Below are 21,154 nucleotides of genomic sequence, written 5' to 3'. Positions count from 1 at the left end.
TATTTCTGTATTTGACATATATATTATATTCACTGTCATATGTATTTAAATTGAATCATGTATTTTGTATTTTGTATAAAAAACTTTATTTGTTACCCTTAATTGATTTTAATTCTTTAATTTAATCAAAGTTTCTAACAAATTTATAAATCCAAAATTCACTCAAACATTAATAATTTAAAAGATTATACAAAACAGAATTTCATCAAAGATTCTAATTTAAAACAGAAATACAAAAGTAGTGAAAAAATCTAAACAACTTCTAACATGGGTCTAAACTCTTTCCGAACATCAAACTTTAAGCGTTTATTAGAGTTAAATACCGTAGTAGCTGCTTGAGTAGATTGTGTTTCACTTTGTGTTGCTTCTCCTTAATTGTTTGCCTTCTCATTCATTGACATTTACTCATTCTCAGCATCCAAAGCTGCCAAAGTTTCTCTAGTTTGATAATTTATCCTATTTCTCAGCTGTTGGATTATAATCTCTCAACGATTTAGATTTTCCCGATTTTATTTTTTTCTCTCTCTTGCATCTCTCGCGTGCATTCCATGCGGCCCCACTTTAGCTTGTGACATCTAATTCCTCATATTACAGACTACATAACTAAAAAAATAGAGTTTTTTTTTACTCTAAAGGCGAGATTTAATTTTCAAAAAAAAAAATTCAGTTACATGAAATCTAGAATTATTTTTTGATTTAATAACTAAACTTAAAATGTAAAAAAAATAATTTAAAATTTTTAAGATATAGTAAAGAAATTATTTTTTTGTATTATTAATTAAAAATATTAACTTTTTCATTACAAAATAAATCACTACAATTAAATCCAATACACATGAGTATATGAATTTCATAAGAAACGAATATGAAAAACAATTGAGTATATAACTTTTTAGTCTAAATTTTGCACGATAAATTTTAAAATCAAAATTAAATTTAAATAAATATTTAATCAAATAAAAGTTAATATTTAATTGATAATATAACAAAAAAAAGCTAACTATTGATTAAAAATAGTAGTTTGATGCAACACTCAAGAGATCTTCAGTTTTGGTTATAGCTAGGGGTGTCAAAATAAGCTGATAGCTCATGAGCTGGCTCAACTCGGCTCAGTTATTCATGAGCGCGAGTTCTATTTTTAAGGATCATTTAATAAATGAGTTTAGTGATCGAGCTTTATTTAGCTCACGAGTTATATGAGCGAGCTTTAATGAACATGAGCTTGGTTTTTTTGAAGTAATATATACAAAAAGCTAACAATCAAAGTATATATATATTTTTCTATAAATAATAGAAATATATTTTAGAAAATATAGAAGTTACATAACAATTTCTGAAAATAAATATTAGTAATATACACAAAAAGTCAATAATCAAAACATAAATATTTATATAATCTATAAAAATAGAAATATATTTTTAAAAATATATAATTTACATAACAAGTTTAGAAAATATAAATTTTTTCATTTATTCGCATTAGCTCGCGAGCTAGCTCATTTAGCTCGTGATTTAGATGATCTGAGTCCGAGTTTGTATTTTGAAGCTCATATAATAAATGAGTTGAGCTGAGCTGGCTCATAAAAGATCCAAGTTCATCATGAGGTGAGCTGAGCTGAGCGAGCTGGCTCATTTTGACAATTATAGCCCTATAGACTAAGACTTGATGCTATTTTGGGCTTTTAGGAAGCTAAATCAAAGAGCATTTACGGCCCATTATGCTTGATGATATTTTGGGTATTTGGGAAACAAAACCAAATTCGAAAACCTCCACGAACATCTCCAGAAATGAGTTGCGTACTTGGAATGGGCTATATGGGACTGATCATTTACGGCCCATTATCTTTCATATATAAAAATTTGATATTTTTCGTAAGGGAAACGTCATTTATGATTTATGATTTATAAGCAAAACCAAATCATATAATGATATGATGCATTTCATTATGAGCAATTGAGCATGATTAATTGTCCTTAGAAAACTAAAAACTTGAATAAACTTAGACATATCAATTTTTTGCTAAATATCCTTTTTCATCTTGTTTGAAAGGCATGAACTTATTATCGACTAGAACTTTGTCATATGTTAATTTCCTCATAAAATGTTATTGTACATACAAATGTTTAATTTCTTTGTTAATTATTGAACTAACATGCTAAAAACCAAAAATTTGAACTGATTTGCAAAATAAATCTCAATAAAAAAAATCATAAATATGTGGGTACCTAAATCTCATTTTCCATCGCACATGATTGTTAATTACTTACTAGTTTATTAAATAATGTATAGTCGGATAAACTAGAGTGGTGTCGTGTAAAATAGTAGCCATGTATGAATGGAAGTTTATAGAAAGCAACATGACATCAGATAAAATACCATGTTTTCGTATAAAACTCAACATTTTATTTGTTCTAAATACTTACCAATATTATGATACAAGTTTATGATTGTCTGCTTAGAACTCACTTTATGATACAAGTTTATGATTGTCTGCTTAGAACTCACTTTATGATACAAGTTTTACTTCCTCCTGTTACAATGGTTTGTTATGTATACTTCTGATAATCATCTGCTGTAATAGTTATTAGGTAAGCCTTTTGTTAAGTGGTTGTTTCCACTTTTGTACTCGTTGTACTAGCTCTGTTATATATAAAATCAACACTCTTATGACAAAAAAAAAAAAAAAAACTTACCAATATTTACACACACAAAAAAAAACACTAACCAATAAATTTAATTATTTGGAGAAAAATTTTAATCATATCCCAAAATTGTATTTGTAAATAACTTTCAGAAATGTCACAGGTGATTTCAGATTAAATTCTTATGTTGCAGCTGGTCATCCTTTTTGGTTAGGTGGCGTCTTTGAAGATGAGAGATCCTTGTCCTCTGTTTGATTCTATGAAGCTGAGAGCTTGGAGCAAAATCGAGAGACTATTTTTTGTATAGGCCTTTTTAATCTTGAAAAGTGCTTAGGTTAGGATTCTTGGAGACGTTTATTCTCACTGGAGATGTTCTTAGTGAGTCTGTAATTTTTTGTAGAGGTCGTTGTCTTCCAAAATCCAATATATAAAATCAGATGTTCAAAAAAAAATAAAAAATAAATAACTTTCAGAAATGTAAAATATAAAGAAAACAAAAATATTGCAACTCAAGCCTTAATATCAGTGCGTTCACTTAAAACCTGTCACGTGTCAGGGAGTCTCAGGACTGAAAAAGAATGCTTTTCTGGGATAGTGGCAGTTAATGTAAATAATCTCCACAAAACAGCCTTTTTAATTACATATTTTTATTTGAGTAAGAAATCTGAGAGAGAGATGATTCATCAACCAATAAGAGGCGACCAGAAAAACAAAGTTTATTTCTTCTAACAATAATCCTAAAATCGTAATTATCTACACAACCAGGGGTACTTTATATTCCCACTCAAACATAAACTTAAACTAAAATACCTCAAAGTTGGCTCACAAGTGGGGACCAATAGCTTTTGGTCTAACTAACTTTGTAAACAATTTATGCTTAATTTAGAAACTAACCCTTATATATTGTTTTATCATATTTGTAATTTTGGGATGAATATTTGGTTTTAATAGGAAATTTTAAAAAGATAGCATGCTTTTAGCTTTTATTTTATTTCTATCTAAAATAGGCTAATTTTTTTTTAAAAAAATCATAATTAAGCTTCTAGTTGAAAGAAACATTAGTCTCTACCTTTTAAAAACTAAATGAATTGTCTTCATAAATTGTGGATGAACTTGGACCAGTTATAGTCGTAAATTGTTGATATACAAACCAATGTGTTCTTAGTTAACAAACAAAGCAAACATAAATTTTTGTTATTATATTGTCACTTAAGTTTATCTTACATATTGTGTTATTAGAGAATGCGAATTAATGAGAAATGCTAGAAACATTATAGAGTTTGGGAGAAGTTTAGAGAAGTAGTCATCATGTTTATAGATAAATTTATCCAAAAAGTATTAATCAAAACAAAACAAATTTTCTTTTTTTCCATGAGAGATGATCGTTATCCAGATATATTTAAAGAAGTCGTTTATTCTCTTAACCGTTTTATATTCTTGTGTAAAAGCAACACATAACCAGAATAATTCAGAAGATGCAACGATTCTCATTTCAAAGAAATCTTAGGTGTTGGATTATGAGTCATATATGTTGAGATGACTAACCCTACGTTGAATGATTGGAGTGGAGTTGCTTCCTTCACGGTTTTATTCATATTTGATTAGTGATGATAATGAAAATTTTGCCAAATTGTAGTGGTAAAAAGGAAAAAAATAATTTATAAAAACTTTTATTAGAGAATAACGATATAAAACGTTTATTACAAAAAAGTAAAATGTGTATTTCCAATGTTAACACCTACATATTCATAGATGACATGTGTGCAAAACCAATAAGAAAGTTCTAGTTATGTTATAGATATTAAAAATCTATTTAATGATTTTTAGATATATAATATTAAGAAATAAGGAAATAATAATTCAAAGTAAGTTGTGAATCTTGTGATCCTTTTATGTTAAAATCTAAGCATTTTAAGAAATCTGAAGATGCATGTATACAAAAAGACTTTCTTAGTCCAAAGTCCAAACTAGTAAGAAAATACATTTATACCATTTCATCAAAAATTCTAATACACAAAGACTTACAAATTCATAATTTTCATCAATTTTTTAAAAAATTTCGAAAATTTCATATTTGTTTAGTTGACATATCAAACATGATTTGTTACATGAGACGTAATGATTGTTATAGGTAAATAATAGCGGTAAGATATGCTAGTATCAATAAATACAATTATAATTTTGATTGTTAAGAGATCAAGGTAGGTGAAAAGAGAGTGGTGCAAGAAGTAATATTTAAATCAAAAAATTTAGAAGAAAAGTTCAGAATATTTGATTATATATATTATTTTCACAAAATAATTTACTTTTTAATCTCTACATATATATAATTATATATATATATAATTATTTATTTATCTCGTAATTTAGTCAAATTTCATATGCAATCACCAAAATTTCACCTAATGTGTATTCAAATTTTGAATACAATATCTACTTTAAATGGCATATTTACCGCAGTTAAAAACTTAAAAACAATCATTCAATGCATATGGTAGTATAATATCTGATGATCTTATCTTGCAGTTTAGTCAAATAATAGCGGTAAGAGATGATAGTATGTGAAAAGATAATGGTGCAAGAAATAATATTATTTTTTAACAAAAACAATTTTATGCGTAATCTCTACATATGCATAATTATACAATTATAGTTGATGTAGTTTAAAAACTACAAAACAACAACGTCCATTAAGCAGTTATGAGTTTCGATGTTAGGTATAAATATCTTTATCTTATAACAATATATGATAGAGTGTAACGTTTACAAAGCAGACAAGATAGAAGGAAAAGCTTGTGTCATTTATTCTACGACTGCTTGAATATCTTGTATTTGTAGAATTGATTTGTAGGTTCTAATGGATGATGTGAAACACGAATGGTAAAACAAGGTTTTTGCTTTAGATCTTTGGATAACTGGGTGGTATTTTCACTACATATAAGACAATAATTCAATGCTTACAATGATTTATTGTCTAATTATCTTATAACTTAGTCAAAAGTTTCTCGCTCATCTACAAGGAAATTAAACAAATGTAATTCAAAATTTCAAACGATTAATACCATATTTACTCTTAATGACAGATTTACTCCAATTCAAAAAATAATAAGGGAACCACTTAAATGCATGCTTAAGAAAACATAAACATGTAAAGAAAATGATTAGATCATGAAATAAAAAGGAAAGAAAGAATAAAAAAAAAAGAAAACAGAGAAGAAGACCGAGTGTTGACAAAATATCATGTCACTGTTATTAGAAGCCTATTAAATTTTTTATTTTTATTAAATAGAAAAACACCAAATCCGAGAAAAATTAATATAAAAAAAAACAATATAAAAGGTCTTATTCTTTTATTTACTTCATTCGTTAAAGAATCTGAGAGATAGAAAAGCCAGAGAAATATATATAGAGAGAGATAGAGAGAGAGTTGGCCCATCGGATCGAAGAAGAAGAAGAAGACGGCTTAAGCTTTCTTCTTCCATTGAGGATTTTTGATTCATTTGGCACTCTCTCTTTTTTTTGTTATTATTTACTTGAGATTTTTCTCTATTGATTAAAAAAAAAAAAATCAGAGTGAATCTAGGAAACACTTTTCTTTTTTAATTTATTGTTCATTTTTTCCGATAATCTGTCTCTGATTTAGGGAGATTTTTTATCTGTTCAAATTGCGATCAGAAGATGTGGGTCTGAGGTAATATCTCTATCACCAGATTTCTATATATTTTTATTTTTTGGATATTTAATTATTCATTTGGTTCGTCTCTCTTTTTTATATATATAGTTGATTTGATTTGCCATTTCTGAATTTTTCATGGATTATTGTTTGATGAAATTAGGTTAGTCGTTTAAGTCAATTGATCCAGAATCTAAGCTTTGGTTTTTGATTTTGATTATGATTATAATTTATAAATGTGAATTTGTGACAGTGAATTTATTCGATTCTTTTTTTTTTTTGTTTGTTAAATTCTCGTAAATGGTTTTGGTTTTTATTGGGATTAGTTTGCGTGTAATCTGGTTTATATCATTGATGATTCGATTAAGATGCAGTTTCTCTATTTGCAGAATCTTCTTCTTCGCTTTTAGATACGACAAAAATATATTTATACTAGCAGAGATGATCATCTCATAGTTTGCTTTTATGTGTTAATGTTGTTTCACGTTGTGTTTGTGGTTCTGTGATTGTACTTGTATGTTATGAGTTTGCATATGTATCAGTTAGTGGAGTGTTTATTCAATGAGGGATCTCAGTGAAGTGTTTTTTTGGTCAGTGAATCGTGGAGATGCAACGTATGGGCGGCGATATTAGACGTGTTTCGCAATGAGAGATGCAGCGGATTCGTCATCATACTCTGGATACGAGAAAGATTTCATGAAACATACAATGCTTGAGCACGAAGCTGTTTTCAAGAATCAGGTATCTTGATGCTTACATTGCTCTCTATATGGTTTCATTTACGTGTCTATATGGTTTTGATTTGTTTTGTATTGATATGTAGGTGCATGAGCTTCACCGTTTGTATAGAGTACAGAAGAATTTGGTTGAGGAAGTAAAAGGAAAGAACTTGAATGAAGTTATGAACGTGAGTGATCATCATACATCTGAAAATGAAAGTAAGAGGAAGTTACATGGGTTTCTTTTACCAAACTCAACATGTGGAGAAGGGAGCAGCACACAAGCGTCCAACGGTCGTTTGCAAAATGGTGGTAGTTCAAATGGGGACGCGTCCGAGGGTAGAGATGTGAAGGGGAGGAGAAGAATGATTGATCTTCAACTTCCAGCCGATGAGTATCTTGATACTGATGAAACTACTAACACCGGTGAGAATACAAGCTTCCCTCCATACAACCAGTTAAAATCAGGAAGAGGGGATGCTTCTCATCGGAGCTATCCTTCAGGATCTTGCTTGGATGTGAAGAACTCAAATGGCTTAGCTGACTTGAATGAGCCACTCAAAGGGCAAGATTCAGAACCTGCTGCTCTGTCTAGGGATATGTATTCTCATTATGGGAGAAACAATGCTCATGTTCAAGGTCAGTGGTTGGAGAAAAATCGAACTCAAAATGGATGGATGGTCCTTGAAGCAGGTGATTTTTTTTCCTTAATGAGTGGCTAGTTACATGCTCTTACATTTAAGTGTCTTTCCTGCTCAGTATATTTAATGAACGCAAAATATGTGATCGCTCATAGAATGGTTTTGAATTTTGTGCTGATTCAGTAATATGTTACCATTTCTGCCTATCTTCTATTTCTCAAATGTTTTTTTTGTGGCTGTGTTAATAGGGCAAGATAGGAGCACTCAGAGAGATCAGGTGCATCTGCCTTCTCATTCAGGACAAGTACTTTCTAACAATGCATTTCAACCTCAGAGCTATCCTACAACTGATCACAGCAAGGTCAAATTTTCCGGGGAAAGAGCACATCGTGAGCTAGAAGTTCGCTCAAAGACTCCTCAAGTTTCTTATGATAGCTACGTTGAATCAAGTGTGGCATCTACTGCTCCAAGATCAGTCAATGACTACCGCCCTGAATTTTTCAAACCATTGACCCATTGGTCTTCATCCGGGAGGACTATGACCAGCTCAAATCAGAAATCTTATCCAGTTCAAACGAATCCCTACATGAATTTTGACACACATGCAAGACCAGATTTGAGTTTTGAGAATAGAAGCCATGTCTCTAATGGGCTTTATCAAGGATTCTCTTCAGGGTCAAAGCAGTCTTTCTATAATTTCCCATCAACCGGCTTTAAACCAAATGCTTCCATAGGCGAGGTAGCGAACAGCCACAGTTTTGTAAATCTTCAAGGGCCAAAAAGGCAGGAATGCTCAGCTGGGTTGCCCTGGCTAAAACCTCAGCCCCCTTACAGAAGTGGAATGTCCAATGGCTTCTTTGATCTGAATGCTTCGACAAATCAATTCATGGATGGAACTGACGCTGGGGACGACTTGACTTGTGCTTCTGTTCTGAAGGGTTTGCGATCTGCTTCATACTCTAATAATGCAAACATGGGAAGAGTTGAAACGAACAACTCTCAGAGTAGTACTAAAATTATTGGGAGCCCAATCTTTGGGAAGCAATTTGTTTGCAAGCAGGAGCGTACGCCCCTTATCCCTCATTCCTTATGGATTGCTAATCAACACAAGGAAGTAAATCACTTGGTAAAGCGAGACCTTGATATCAACCTGCCATGTGATGCCTCGGTTTCTGTTGACCAGCATGGTGCTAAAGCCTACTATGTAGACAAGAAAGAAGGGAAAAAAGCTGCCAACTTCAGACACTACATTGATCTGAATTCATGTGCTAATGAGGATGACGAAGATTCCGGCTTCCTTTCCAGTCTGAGTGTGAAAACAAAAGCAAGAACTTGGATAGATTTGGAAGCTCCCCCTACTCTCGAGAGTGAAGAAGAAGGAGATAACTCACAGGACAAAACAAATGAAGAAACTTGGAGAATGATGCAAGGCCAAGACGGAAACTCTATGAATGAACTCATCAAGGTAGCAGCAGAAGCAATAGTTGCCATCTCAATGGCTGGTCACCAACGCCATCCTGATGACGCAGCTTCCTCTTCAACTGATGCGGCTTCAAAAAGCCCGCTCTCTTGGTTTGCAGAAATAATCACTTCTTGCGGTGATGAGTTAGAAAGAAAGATTGATGGTTCTCCAGAAGCCACAGACTTTGAAGGTAACAGGGAAGACTATTCTTCTGGGGAGATTGATTACTTTGAAGCCATGACCCTGAATATACAGGAGACAAAGGAGGAAGACTACATGCCAGAGCCATTAGTCCCAGAGAATCTGAAATTCGAAGATACATGTATTAACAAGCCAAGAAGAGGACAAGCAAGACGAGGAAGACCAAAGCGGGATTTCCAAAGGGATACTCTACCTGGTCTCTCTTCTCTGTCGAGGCATGAAGTCACTGAAGATATCCAAATGTTTGGGGGACTGATGAAAACCGGAGACTACACTTGGAGTTCTGGATTGGCTGTTCGACGGAACTCAAAAAGAAAACGAAATGTCACTAACATAAACCAAGCTCCATTATGCCCGTCAATGGCGCAGCCAATGAATGAGAGCGTATCAGTGGGAGGACTTGAAGACAGTAAGCTCTCAGGATGGGGACAAGCAACAAGAAGACCGAGGAGACAAAGGTGCCCTCCTGCAGGTAGTAATCCCCCAACCGTGATCTTAACATAATAGTTTCAGGAAATAATCGGAATTTACCAAACTTGGAAATTCTATAGAGGGGGGTATAAAACAGAGAGATTATACCAAATTATTTTTTTTATACAGTAGACTGATGTTGTTAATTGTTTTCACCTATTTGGGAGGTGATTTATGTCTCTTTTCGTTTTGTATATCTTTTATCTTCTGTAAGATGGACCAAAACATGATTTGCTTTGTATTATAGCCTGGTTGGTTATAAAACAGATAGATTTCTTCTTAATTGAGAGCCAAGTATAAAACGATTGTCCATTAAAGATAATTTGATTCTAAAACGTCATCTTTAATTAGGTCATAACATTTAACTGGTTGAGTGTTACACATGTTATCTACGCCAAATTAGACCACAGGGTCGGTACATATGTTGCGAAAAAAACACTTATAGTTTGCTTAAAAATGATTTGACTTTTGTTTCAAAAAGAAAAAGATTGACCAAAATAGAGAAGAACACTTTTGACAAGAGTTTCTTCTTAGAGGTGACATGGGGTCCTTTTGCTTTCTCATAATTGTTTTACTATTCTATTTCCAGTTGAAGTATCATTGAACTCTGCCACAAAAGCACCAAGCTTTTATATGATTATGAACAAATAAAAGATGACTTTGATTTGCCTTGCAAACCAAAAGCATTCTTGAATCTGAAGCAAAAGAATCAATAAACAGAAAGGAAACAATAAAGAGAAGAAAACCGCGGTTTCGGTTTTAGTAAGATCATTCATCAATAGGAGCAGGAAGATTGAGATCGATGAGTGTATGCATCTCATGAGCTACTTGATGTTGAATCACCAAAGTCCTGTGTTCTTGATTCCCAATGAAATGTGATCTCTTGTGACCTCCTAAAGCTTGTCCTGATTTGAACACCCTGAAGCAAATCGGACACTCGTGACCTTTGCTTTTCTTCTTTGCACCGTTTGCTTTCTTAACCATTGGAGACTTACTATGAATCTTGATAGTTCTGTTTGTGTCCGCACAAGAGTCAGTTTCCAAGCTATGCTCACCACTGTCATAGACAGATTCAGTGAACTCATACTTGATTTTCTTACGACCATGAGAAGGAAAACCTCTTTTGCTTTTCCTCAGATCATACTTTGTAGAAGAACGACCTGATCCTGATCCTGACCCTGACCCTCCTTCCTTATACCATTCCTTCCTGAATCTGTTCATGTCCCTATCTTGTTTTGTTGGGGAGCTGTTGAATCCGGATCCAGATCCCATTATTGTTTTGTTCCTAAAGAACCCATCAACAGAAACATCTGAGTCCAACTTCTTTGGTCCATTCCTGAAGTAGCCAGAGTCAGAATTATCTGAATCATAATGAACATCACCATTTTCTTCACCAGACCTCATCTGGTTATCAACTACAAGTTTGTTCTTCTTACATAACTCTTCAACATTCTTCACATTGAACATCTTAACCTGCTCACCTGAAGATGACTTAGTCTCAAGAATCACAGAGTTGTTGTCAGATGACTCAGCCAAAGAGTTATGTCCTTTCTTAAAACTAGAATCCCTCGAAAGCATCATCAAAGACCTTGCCATTTCCTCCTGTTCAGGCTCAATCTCAGAAGCATCAGAAGAAGCTGAAATAGATTGATTCATAATACCATTACCACCAACTACAAAAGCAGCTTTGTGGTGAGGTTTCACAACAACTCTCTTGGATCTTCTTCTGATAGGAGAGGAAGAAGCCTCAGTATCAGATTGACTATCCATAACAATCTTCTCTCTCTCAGAGTGACAAGCCATGTGACCACAAAGAGCTTTAGAAGAAACAAAACCTTTACCACATTCTCTGCAACGACGCAGCTCTTGAAGTTGTTGCTGCTGCTGCTGCTGTTTCAGAGCCATAATCTGTCTGTGATCCACAAACCTCTTGTTCTTTTTAGGATTCTCTCTCAGACCATAACTAGATTGACCACCATTTTCATCAATCATCTTGAGCTTATCAGCCTCATCTTCATCTGAATCAGCTGAATTCTCATTCATGTGAGTTCTGATGTGACCTCCAAGTGATTTCCCACAAGGAAACCTCTTGCTACAGAACTTACAAACAAACTTCCTCTCTTTGAACTGCTCCATCTGATCAAAACAAAGACAAAAGATCATAAGAAGAAGTAGAAACAAAAAGTGAGAGAAGCCATTAGTTTGATTTTTACCTCAAATTTATCTTCAAAGAAAGCTTGACAGATGCTAAGAAAGAGAATCAAGCAGAAAGCTTGATACTTTTCCAGCGATCAGAGTTTGGAGATGTAACACTAGTCTTGTTAACTACAGATCCTACCATCAAGGCAAAGAGAACACAAAAACAGGAAACAAATAAAACTGACTTTGAAATTTCCTCAATATCTAAAGTTAGCAGATTTACTTTCTTTTTGGGGTTGCGAATGAAAGATATAAAATAAAAATTTTTTGATACTCAGATTATTACATTATACAGTGTGCAAATTTTTTATTGACATTTTTCATAAGAGAATAGTAGAGAAATGAGTGAAGACGTGACCATTGTCTAGGCGGATTTTGCTTAAGAGTGAAAGCTATACACGCATTATTTTAGTCTGTTTTTGGATAAAAGCAACCAAATAAAGAATGCAAGAAAGTAATTAGCTAACTAAGCAACAAAAAAAAAAAAGATTAGTAGATCCGACACATTTTAGCTGAATCCATCATTTTGTTGCGAGTAGACCGGTCCGGTCCAGAGATTTTGAAAGGCTCTAAACCCAAAAAGTGATATGTACTAGATAAAATACTCGAAATTCACAAGTTACAAACAAAAATTATAACTTTTTCTGATTCATCTTATACCAAAAATGCATTCAAGTTATTTCTATTTTACTCTATAAAGATTATTTTTTTCCCCTCCAATTTTGCTTCTTGTTTCCTTTTCTGTTTTGCCAGGCTTGCACTATATTCATCATCTCATCTTAAAACACTTTTATCCCATAAATTTGGCGATAAACATTAAGATATATACATTTTCTTTCATAACTTTCCTTTTCATAAAGAGTAATAAATAATATTTTCTACAACTTATAATCCGTTGATTAAATCGGATGATAACACGTACATGGTGGACGGTGCCACATTTGTAAAAATGAGTAGACATAAAAAATTTGGCTGGCAAAATGATAAAGGAAAATCTGGTTGGCAAAATTATAAATAAAAGTTTCTATATTTGCAAAGTTTTTACTATTGTCTATTGACAGAGACAAGCGAAATAAATATCTTTACAGCGAAATATCACACGAAAGAGAAGAACATAACATATATATGCCCCATCAACCTTTTTAAATTTTTATTGATAGACCAATGGAAACTTTAGAGTTACATAAATACAGCTCCCAAATTAATGGAGCTCATGCGTTTCTTCACCTCTCCTCTCCCAACCATACTAAATCTTTTTTTCTCCTTTCGCTTTCAAAACTATAATTTATCATTTTCTCATTAGAAAAACAAAAGAAAGTCCCTTGCAAAAATACACTATTTCCAAGATTGTTTTCACACTACAAAGCCCAAAAACAAGCGTGGAAATAGCTTAGTTACAATATTACCATAACGCAAGACTCCATTACAAGATCAAGAAAGTAGAAATAAGAAATTTCCGCAAAGAAGACCAAGAAGAACTAACGAACCATCTTCTTGGGCCAAAATAACTCTAGCTATAAAGTACACAAATCTCTCTCGAACAAATCCGAGAAACGAGTTAAATTAGAAAATATGTGACAAATGTTTCTGTATATATGTATGTATAGAAACTTGAGGATATGGTTTTAGTTGTGAAGCGGGTTTGGACCAGAGGGGACGAGTCTTTTGTCGACGCCGTACCTTGGATCAATCTCCGGAGGAGGAGGAGAAAGAAGTGGCTGCTTCCGACTGCTACGGTGGATTCTCTGAAGCTCAATGCACATAGAACGCGCGTAAGGACGAATGAAGGAATCACACGAACGGTGAGGAGTCACGTGGTAAGGGTGGTGGTTAAACCTCGGAACGAATCGGTGCGTTCGGTAACGGAAGTTTCTTGATGTTCTGTTTCCTTCGTCGACGACGGTTGAAGAAGCGGTGGAGGATTTGAGAAGTAAAGAGACGAAGAGAAGAGAGATCAAGATCAGACGATTCAGGTGAGTCATCGTCATTGTTTTGGTTTCCAAGAGAGAGCGAGAGAGAGAAAGTGAGAAGTGGTCTTGGAGAAGAAGAAGTTTAAAATCGAGAGAGGGAAGATATTTGGTGGAAGCAAATTGGGATATAAATGCAACACAGAAGAAGCACATGAATCGATGTTATGACGGTTAGTTTTAGTAAATGAGAGGGCAAAACTGGTTATACAAAAAAAAGTGGGTCCTTCGCTTAGTTCGTTTTCATTGACATAAATACCAACCCGTGAACTTTATTATATACATTTCGATCCTAGATTTATTTCACTTTCTTTAGCTTTTTCATACAATACGTTATACGTACAAAATAATGGGTTTATGTAGTAATTACGTACACAAGATAAACAAGAACGTGTATTTGAGTGGTTTCGTGACTCTCAAGTTAACTCCTGGGTCTTTATCGGCTTCTATAGTTTAAAGGCCTTAACAGGCCCAATAGGAGTCTATCTAAACCCAACTACCTATAAATTAGTAAAGTTACCAAATTTGGGATTTATTTATTTTGCTTTTCCTCCTTTCAATTGAATCAACAACTTTAACTTGAACACAACTCTCTCCCTTTTTATGTTAGAACCAAAACATCATCATAAAAGCAATAGACAATGGCTCTTGTAGTCTTGACTTTGATTGTGCTAATATGAATACAGAGGAAGTCTTATAGGTGAAAGCTCGAAAAAGGAAAAAAAAACTTTAAAAGTAACAGCTTTCTTTGAAGACAAGAAGAATGAATCTCAGTAATCAGTAAGAAACATGAAAGGTCCCTAAAAAGCTGAAGATAATATATACATCAATACTTGAGTTCATAAAGCAAAGAATTGGCTCTAAGTGATAAGCAAACTTTATATGAACAAATCAAAAAAAACTTTTGATCTAGTTCTAAAATGTGGAGCAAAGAAAACAAACAAAAAGTGGGGATGAAATACTATCAGAGAGAACTATAGTTCTCAGGTTCTGATTCATTCATCAGTATCCGAAACAGGAAGATAGAGATCGATTTGGTTACGCATTTCAGCTGCGTGGTTTGCAATGGAATGTGATCTCTTGTGACCACCTAAAGCTTGGCCTGATTTGAACATCCTGAAGCAAATTGGGCACTCATGACCTTTGCTCTTCACCTTCTCACCACCTTCTTTCTTAACCATTGAGGATTTGCTATCTTTGAACCTATGATGAATCTTGCTGTTTGTGTCTGCACATGAATCAGTTTCATAAGAAAACAAGGCTCTCTTGCTTTTGCTCAGCTCATACTTTGTTCCTCCCTCATTACTATTCCTGAACCTGATCAATGAGTTGTTGAATCCAGATCCAAATCCAGTGTTCCTGTCAACAGAAATGTCTGACTCCGACTTACTTGGACCATTCATGAAGTAATCAGAATCAGAGCCATCTGAATCACAGAGACTAACTCCATCATCATCAGCAGATCTCCATTGGTCATCTACTGCATTCTTCACATTCATGATCTTAAACTCATCCCCTGAAGATGACTTATTCTCAACAATCGCAGAGTTGTTGTCAGATGACTCACCAAGAGAATTCATCACCATGTTACGTCTTTTCTTGAAACTACTAGAATCACTCGACAACATCATCAAATTATAAGCCCCATCCCTACGTTCTTGGTCAATCTCAGAACCAAAAGACGAGCTCCCATTACTCAAAGATTCAGAATTTGATTGTTTCATGACCACCCTCTTGGATCTTTTCCTCATAGGAGCTGAGGAAGTCTCACTTTCAGTATCAGATTGGCTATTATCATCCATCAACATCTTCTTTACCTCACCGTGACAAGCCATGTGACCTCTAAGAGCTTTCAAAGAAACGAACACTCTACCACATTCTCTGCAACCAACTTGTTGTTGTTGCTTATGTTTCTGAGCCATCATCTTTCTCTGATCCACCAACCTCTTCTTCTTATTGCCATTGTAACCAACTGAATTCTCGTTCGTATGAATTCTAATGTGACCACCGAGTGCTTTCCCAGAAGGAAACGTCTTGTAACAGTACTTGCACAAAAACGAATTCTCTTTCCCTTCCTCCATTTGAAAATTTGACCTTCTTCTCTTAGACAAATGATCAAACAGCAAACAAGCAAGAAAGAATCAATAAAGGTTTCTCCTTTACACACGAAATCGAAAGAAGTAAAGAACCCATTTTTAATATCTGATGAGTTTAGTTTACCTCAAATCAAAATCTATGAATGAAGACGAGTGCTGCATAAACCGACAAAACTGATACAGAGAAGAAAAGAGAATAAAGAAGCAGCAAGTTTGATGCTTTTTTTCTTTCTTGTAATCAGATTCAGAGATGTGACAGTTTCTCTGTATAGCTAAGTACAAGATCCGAACTTCAAGCTAAGAAGAAACAGAGAGGAGAAAAGTAAAACAAGCTTTTTTGTGTAATTTCCACAGTAAAGTTTAGATTTTTATTTTTAGAGTTTGGGAACAAAAAAGATAAAAAAAATAAGAGAGAAGTGTTGCTAACACGAGTAATCAAAGGTCAGCTGCATTTTTGGATCTATTCCTCTTCATCTCTCCGGTGTGTGTGTTGTTGTTCAATTTCATGCATGGAATCAAAAAGAGATAGAGAGAAAAAGCTTTTGGACGGTCCAGATCTGTTTAGACCACTTTGTTATAATCACACCATTTCCTTAACCCATTCCTCAAATTTCAAAAAGATCACACATTTACAGAAAAGATTCAATTTTTTTGGCTATCAAAGATTTTTTTCCTTATAGTATTAAATAAAAATCTTGTGTAGACTTTGAATTAGAAAACTGTTATTCGGGTTAGTGAGTGGGTATAACAAACCATGGGGCCAAACACAGGCTATTTAGTAATAGAGACCTTTTGAAGTCCAAACAAACAACACAACAAAGTCTATAAAAGTTTGTCCTTGAGAATACCATAATTGGCTATCTTCCCACATCTTCTCCTATTCTAAAGCAACAAACTTTGGCATTAAATTTTGTGAGGTTTTAACAACAATGGAGATTTTTCATAATCTTTTAGCCAACAAAGAGACAATTTTTATGAAACTATAGGAAAAAATCCAAAAAAAAACCAACTAATTTTTATTTGGACGTTTAATACCCAATTGTTTTTGGTCGGACGAAAAATACACAAAACATTAAAACTGTACAATTTAATATCCAAACAATTAAATGTTGTTATTTTCATACTCACGATTTCACAACAAAAATAAAATTTTAATTTTACCCTTACCATCTCAATTAACTATTAATTTTTAGATGATATGACATTTATTTTATAATTTTGAATAAATATTAATTTTATGATGTCTAAAATTTAAAATTTCAGTTTTATTAGAATTATTTATTTTAAAATTTAACATTAAAATTAGGGGAAAATAATAAATATTTTAAAATAGTCATTTTTACAATCTTATTCTATCGTCCCAATATCAAAGAGACGTTTTCTCTTTGAGAAAATCTAGAATCGAAGATTAATGTAATTCGCTGAGATTCGGGTTGAAATTAGCTATTTTGCTACTAAAAACAAAAATAGCCATTTTTATGAATTGATAAATCTTGAGAAAGACGATGAGATTCAGGTTGAGATTTTGTCAAAAATAGTTTGATTCGTGAAAGATTTAAATTCGATTAAAGAGTTTCTCACTACGAAGAAGAAGTTAATATCGAATTTGATGTTGGCAAAAGAGGACGACGGAGATTGTTTACCGTCCATTTTAAAATATTTTTGATTTTCTCTAATTTTCTGTTAAAATTTAAAAGAAATTAATTGTAATAAAAATGAAAATTTAAATTTTTAGACACCAGAGACTAAAATTTTCATAAAATTAATTTTTATCCAAAATTATAAAATTAATAACATATCATCTAAAAAATTAATAGTTAATTGAGATGATAAGGATAAAATTGGAATTTATTTTTGTTTTAAGATCGTGAGAAAATAATAATATTTAATTGTTTGGATATTAAATTGCACAGATTTTTACTTTGTGTATTTTTTTATAACAAAAAATAATTGAATATTAAACATTCAAATAAAAATAGTTAATATCTTTTTTGAGTTTTTTCTTGAAAGTAAACCCAAAATAGTTCCATTTTTTTTCTCGTTCAAAAGTTTTATTTTTATTTTATTGGTAATGATTGTTTCTCAAGGCAAATGCCAGACTTTGCCTTCAAACTTCCTGTATATAAAAATTTAAAGATCAAAGAAGAGAAAATCTTTTACAGCAAATCAGAGAGATTATGACATTCTAAGTAAATGATTTTAAGAAAGAGGGCCCCAAGAAAAGTGAAACAACAGCCCATTCACAAGAATCCACATGAAAAACAAAGGCTGGAAAATTCTTTTAAGTCTAAAACTCTCACTACTTTTTAATAGGAACATTTTTGAAGGAGGACCCCATAAACCCCAAATATCTCTCCCATGATTCTGCAAGTTGTTGAGAATGATGTTTGCTTCTTCACTTGTTTCTTGCCTTGTTTTCCCAGCATCCATTACCAAATATCTCCTCCATGATTCTCCGGGTTGGTTGAAGATCTTTGCCATTTGTTGGAACATTCAAACACCTCGAAGCATCCCAGACTTTGGTATCTATTGGATCATTACAATCCTTCAACTTCTTCTGCTGCTCTCCAGGAACAGTCTCATCTTTCTCTGCACAGTTGACTGCATTACGTGCAAGTTCAAAGGAAGTGCACGAGTCATCTTCCACGTTCAATCTCTCTCCATTGTTCCCAGAAAATCTATCCATGTATTCAACTGTTGAACTCATCTTGTGCTCGTCATACAGTCCAGTGCCACCTTCTTTAGTATCATCATCATCTTCATCATTGCTGCTATGACTAACATCTTCTTCACCTTCTTCATGATGGAGTGGATACACTTTCTTAGTCCCTTGATGAAGAGGAGACTCGATTGCAGAGTCTTCTTCATCTTCTTCTACATAACGAGTACCAGAAGAGCCTCCATAACATCCATGCCATTCATCATCATCACTATCAATGTCCAATATAAAAGCTCTGTTCTGGATGGCTCTCCTTCTGAGGACAAATACGTTAAAGTAGAAGCTAACAATCTCTTTCTGAGTTCGGGAACAAAATGCAGCTTCCAAGTGCCTCCAAAAATTCTGCCCCAATGTTACAGGATTGGAATAAACAACCTCATGAAAAAGTTGTGCATCTTCATCGCTCCACTTCAGTGCACCTTTTTCCCCCATCTCACATAAACCCAGTTCTTTGAATGTCTCATTTCCAAACGTCTTAACTAATTCTTCTCTAGCTTCTTTAATGTGCTGGCACACACACCTGACAGAATCCCTGTCCCGGCATACACAAAACTTTCTACCCTTCCCTACTATGTCATCAATATGTGCAACTGTAGTCAAACCAGGCATGGGAATAACAGATGTACCAAACAGCTTCTCACCATCAGCACATCCACTAATGTGATTTTGAACTGACATGCCTGAGGTTTCTATGTTCCCAGTCTGACTGCCTTCCCATTCAGGAATCTCGGCTTGATGACCTGGTCCAATGGGCACTTGCTTTTTGGCACGTTGATCCAAGAGTAAATAATAGAAAGTCTCAACAGGAGCAAATACTCTTGGAGGTATATCTAGCTCAAAATACTTTCCAGAATGGGGAGAGTAAGTTGCATCTCTTCCACCACAACCTTGTGTATCCCATGTAAAAGTATCATCCATGTCATGACCAGGGTAAACATAATTGGACTCTTCATCAAACATATCACCTTCAGATGACTCACCGCCTTGTGACTTACAAAGATTTCCCTCATTCACTATTCTCCAGTAACCCCATTCAAAAGAGAACAGCAAATCACATAAGGAAGTTTATCCTTTCAAAACAAGACTAAATCCCGCAAAGAAGTTATAATTACACGTATTATTTACCCGTGGCAACAGTTTTCTGGAAACCAGCATGGTGAGGACTAACTTCTTCAAACTGAGTAGACTTATCGTTATAGTCAAGTTGTCTGGAATGTTTGAGTGGGAGCTCATGAAACTTCTCATCTTCAAAAGGGCGTTTGAATCCCATTTTCAACTTGCATAATTGGTAATCAAATGCAATAAACTCTAAGAACGAATAAGAGAATGAAAGGAAAATTCAGACAATGGAACAGTAAAACAACAACATTCGCACTTGACAGTGAAACAAGTAAATGATAAGATTCGGATTCCTCCACAAAGTTATAGCAAATGCATGCAAGAAACCTTATACAAACCTTATGTAGGATGGCTATCTGTAAACGTTCCTATTAAGACAATAACTATACTATCATGCTAGTTTAACACACATCCACCACAACAAAGAACTAATGCTTAAAAAACAGTTCAGACAGGAACAAATGTCCAGTTAACATGTAGTATATTACTCACCTCTCTAAAGAAGTAAGCTCAGATAAAGTTTTAGGCCAACTTCAAAAAGATAGAACCATACTAGAACGCCACCAATAGACTAAAAATAGGGATAACCAATAGGAATTTCAGGCTTTTAAAAGCTTAAGCTGGAAAAATAAAAAATCCCCAAATCAGAAGAAACCCTAACCCTAGACTCCAACTACCCAAAAATTAACCAAATCAAGTATGAATTGGATAAGAATTGATCAAACCTATACAAACTCAGAGAAAACCCTCTAACAATTTACAGATCTGGAAAGCCCTAAGCTAGATCGATTAATATGAACCCTAGATCTCAATCGGGGGCGAAAAACATGAAATTGACATCAAAATCGAAAGGAATATTTATCAAAATTGATGTAAATAGTGAAAGAAAACGATAGATCAAGATATTAAACAACTAGAGAAGAGATCAAGTACCCTAACCCTAGATTTTTTTTTTTTTGACAATCGAAATAAAATTAGTATCAATAGATAGAGGGGAACGAGAATTAGATGATATCAATAGCAAGAATAATTTAGAAAAAATCCCAATAAAATTAAAGAAAAAGACAGAAAAATTTGGATTTACGATGAAACTTTTGGGGAAGAAGACGAGAGAAGATAATATCGAAAAAGTGGATATAGGTTCCTGGATCTATTTTTTCTAAACAAAGCCGGCCCAAAACACTAATTCGAATTTGACCCGCAAACTTCCCTAAAATCGAGCTGGACCCCAAATTTAAAAGCAA

General features: G+C 33.6%; 5 protein-coding genes across 11 annotated transcripts; 1 reads left to right on the top strand and 4 right to left on the bottom strand.

The window, feature by feature from the left end:
- Positions 1-6,009: 6,009 nt before the first annotated feature.
- On the top strand, positions 6,010-10,169 carry AT1G26620 (T-box transcription factor, putative (DUF863)). The gene is made up of 4 exons (NM_102424.3): positions 6,010-6,334; positions 6,912-7,057; positions 7,140-7,728; positions 7,925-10,169. The coding sequence occupies exons 2-4, from the start codon at positions 6,962-6,964 to the stop codon at positions 9,841-9,843; spliced, it is 2,604 nt and encodes an 867-aa protein (NP_173984.1). The 5' UTR covers positions 6,010-6,334; positions 6,912-6,961; the 3' UTR covers positions 9,844-10,169.
- Positions 10,170-10,298: 129 nt separating this feature from the next.
- Positions 10,299-12,354, bottom strand: AT1G26610 (C2H2-like zinc finger protein). Its single transcript, NM_102423.3, has 2 exons — positions 12,024-12,354; positions 10,299-11,946 (listed from the first exon to the last, which is right to left on the bottom strand). Exon 2 carries the CDS (start codon positions 11,944-11,946, stop codon positions 10,579-10,581), a length of 1,368 nt encoding a protein of 455 aa, NP_173983.1. The 5' UTR covers positions 12,024-12,354; the 3' UTR covers positions 10,299-10,578.
- Positions 12,355-13,090: 736 nt separating this feature from the next.
- CLE9 (CLAVATA3/ESR-RELATED 9) lies at positions 13,091-14,178 on the bottom strand. 2 transcript variants are annotated; one of them, NM_001332720.1, is made up of 1 exon: positions 13,091-14,178. In NM_001332720.1, exon 1 carries the CDS (start codon positions 14,130-14,132, stop codon positions 13,635-13,637), a length of 498 nt encoding a protein of 165 aa, NP_001323415.1. In that variant the 5' UTR covers positions 14,133-14,178; the 3' UTR covers positions 13,091-13,634. The 2 variants fall into 2 exon arrangements, with proteins under 2 accessions (NP_001323415.1, NP_564251.1); NM_102422.3 differs by having other exon boundaries at positions 13,177-14,075.
- A 606-nt stretch (positions 14,179-14,784) lies between these two features.
- Positions 14,785-16,736, bottom strand: AT1G26590 (C2H2-like zinc finger protein; the record flags this gene model as incomplete). Of its 4 annotated transcripts, none has more annotated exons than NM_001332718.1 (2): positions 14,785-16,073; positions 16,197-16,736. In NM_001332718.1, the coding sequence occupies 2 exons, from the start codon at positions 16,232-16,234 to the stop codon at positions 14,972-14,974; spliced, it is 1,140 nt and encodes a 379-aa protein (NP_001323385.1). The 4 variants fall into 4 exon arrangements, with proteins under 4 accessions (NP_001323385.1, NP_173981.1, NP_001319085.1 ...); NM_001332717.1 differs by having other exon boundaries at positions 14,904-16,078; positions 16,197-16,390; NM_001332719.1 differs by having other exon boundaries at positions 14,972-16,073; positions 16,197-16,231.
- A 1,366-nt stretch (positions 16,737-18,102) lies between these two features.
- Positions 18,103-21,114, bottom strand: AT1G26580 (ELM2 domain protein). Of its 3 annotated transcripts, NM_001332715.1 has the most exons (3): positions 20,403-21,108; positions 19,917-20,099; positions 18,108-19,804 (listed from the first exon to the last, which is right to left on the bottom strand). In NM_001332715.1, exons 2-3 carry the CDS (start codon positions 20,059-20,061, stop codon positions 18,468-18,470), a joined length of 1,482 nt encoding a protein of 493 aa, NP_001321647.1. In that variant the 5' UTR covers positions 20,062-20,099; positions 20,403-21,108; the 3' UTR covers positions 18,108-18,467. The 3 variants fall into 3 exon arrangements, with proteins under 3 accessions (NP_173980.1, NP_001321647.1, NP_001321646.1); NM_102420.4 differs by having other exon boundaries at positions 18,103-19,804; positions 19,917-21,114; NM_001332716.1 differs by having other exon boundaries at positions 18,160-20,099; positions 20,403-21,091.
- Positions 21,115-21,154: the final 40 nt, after the last annotated feature.

This window comes from Arabidopsis thaliana, assembly GCF_000001735.4.
Source record: "Arabidopsis thaliana chromosome 1 sequence".
In the NCBI taxonomy this organism is placed as follows: domain Eukaryota; kingdom Viridiplantae; phylum Streptophyta; class Magnoliopsida; order Brassicales; family Brassicaceae; genus Arabidopsis; species Arabidopsis thaliana.
Note: the sequence above shows the minus strand (reverse complement) of the source record. Positions and strands in the feature narration are given on the sequence as shown.

Excerpts from the sequence above, each read along its gene's own strand:
- CLE9 (NM_001332720.1), bottom strand. The coding sequence starts at position 14,132 with ATGTGCTTCTTCTGTGTTGCATTTATATCCCAATTTGCTTCCACCAAA.
- AT1G26580 (NM_102420.4), bottom strand. The coding sequence starts at position 20,061 with ATGGGATTCAAACGCCCTTTTGAAGATGAGAAGTTTCATGAGCTCCCA. Across the intron at positions 19,805-19,916 it reads CCAGAAAACTGTTGCCACGG|TGAATGAGGGAAATCTTTGT; the intron begins GTAAATAATACG and ends ACTGGAGAATAG.
- AT1G26620 (NM_102424.3), top strand. The coding sequence starts at position 6,962 with ATGAGAGATGCAGCGGATTCGTCATCATACTCTGGATACGAGAAAGAT. Across the intron at positions 7,058-7,139 it reads AAGCTGTTTTCAAGAATCAG|GTGCATGAGCTTCACCGTTT; the intron begins GTATCTTGATGC and ends ATTGATATGTAG. Across the intron at positions 7,729-7,924 it reads ATGGATGGTCCTTGAAGCAG|GGCAAGATAGGAGCACTCAG; the intron begins GTGATTTTTTTT and ends CTGTGTTAATAG.
- AT1G26610 (NM_102423.3), bottom strand. The coding sequence starts at position 11,946 with ATGGAGCAGTTCAAAGAGAGGAAGTTTGTTTGTAAGTTCTGTAGCAAG.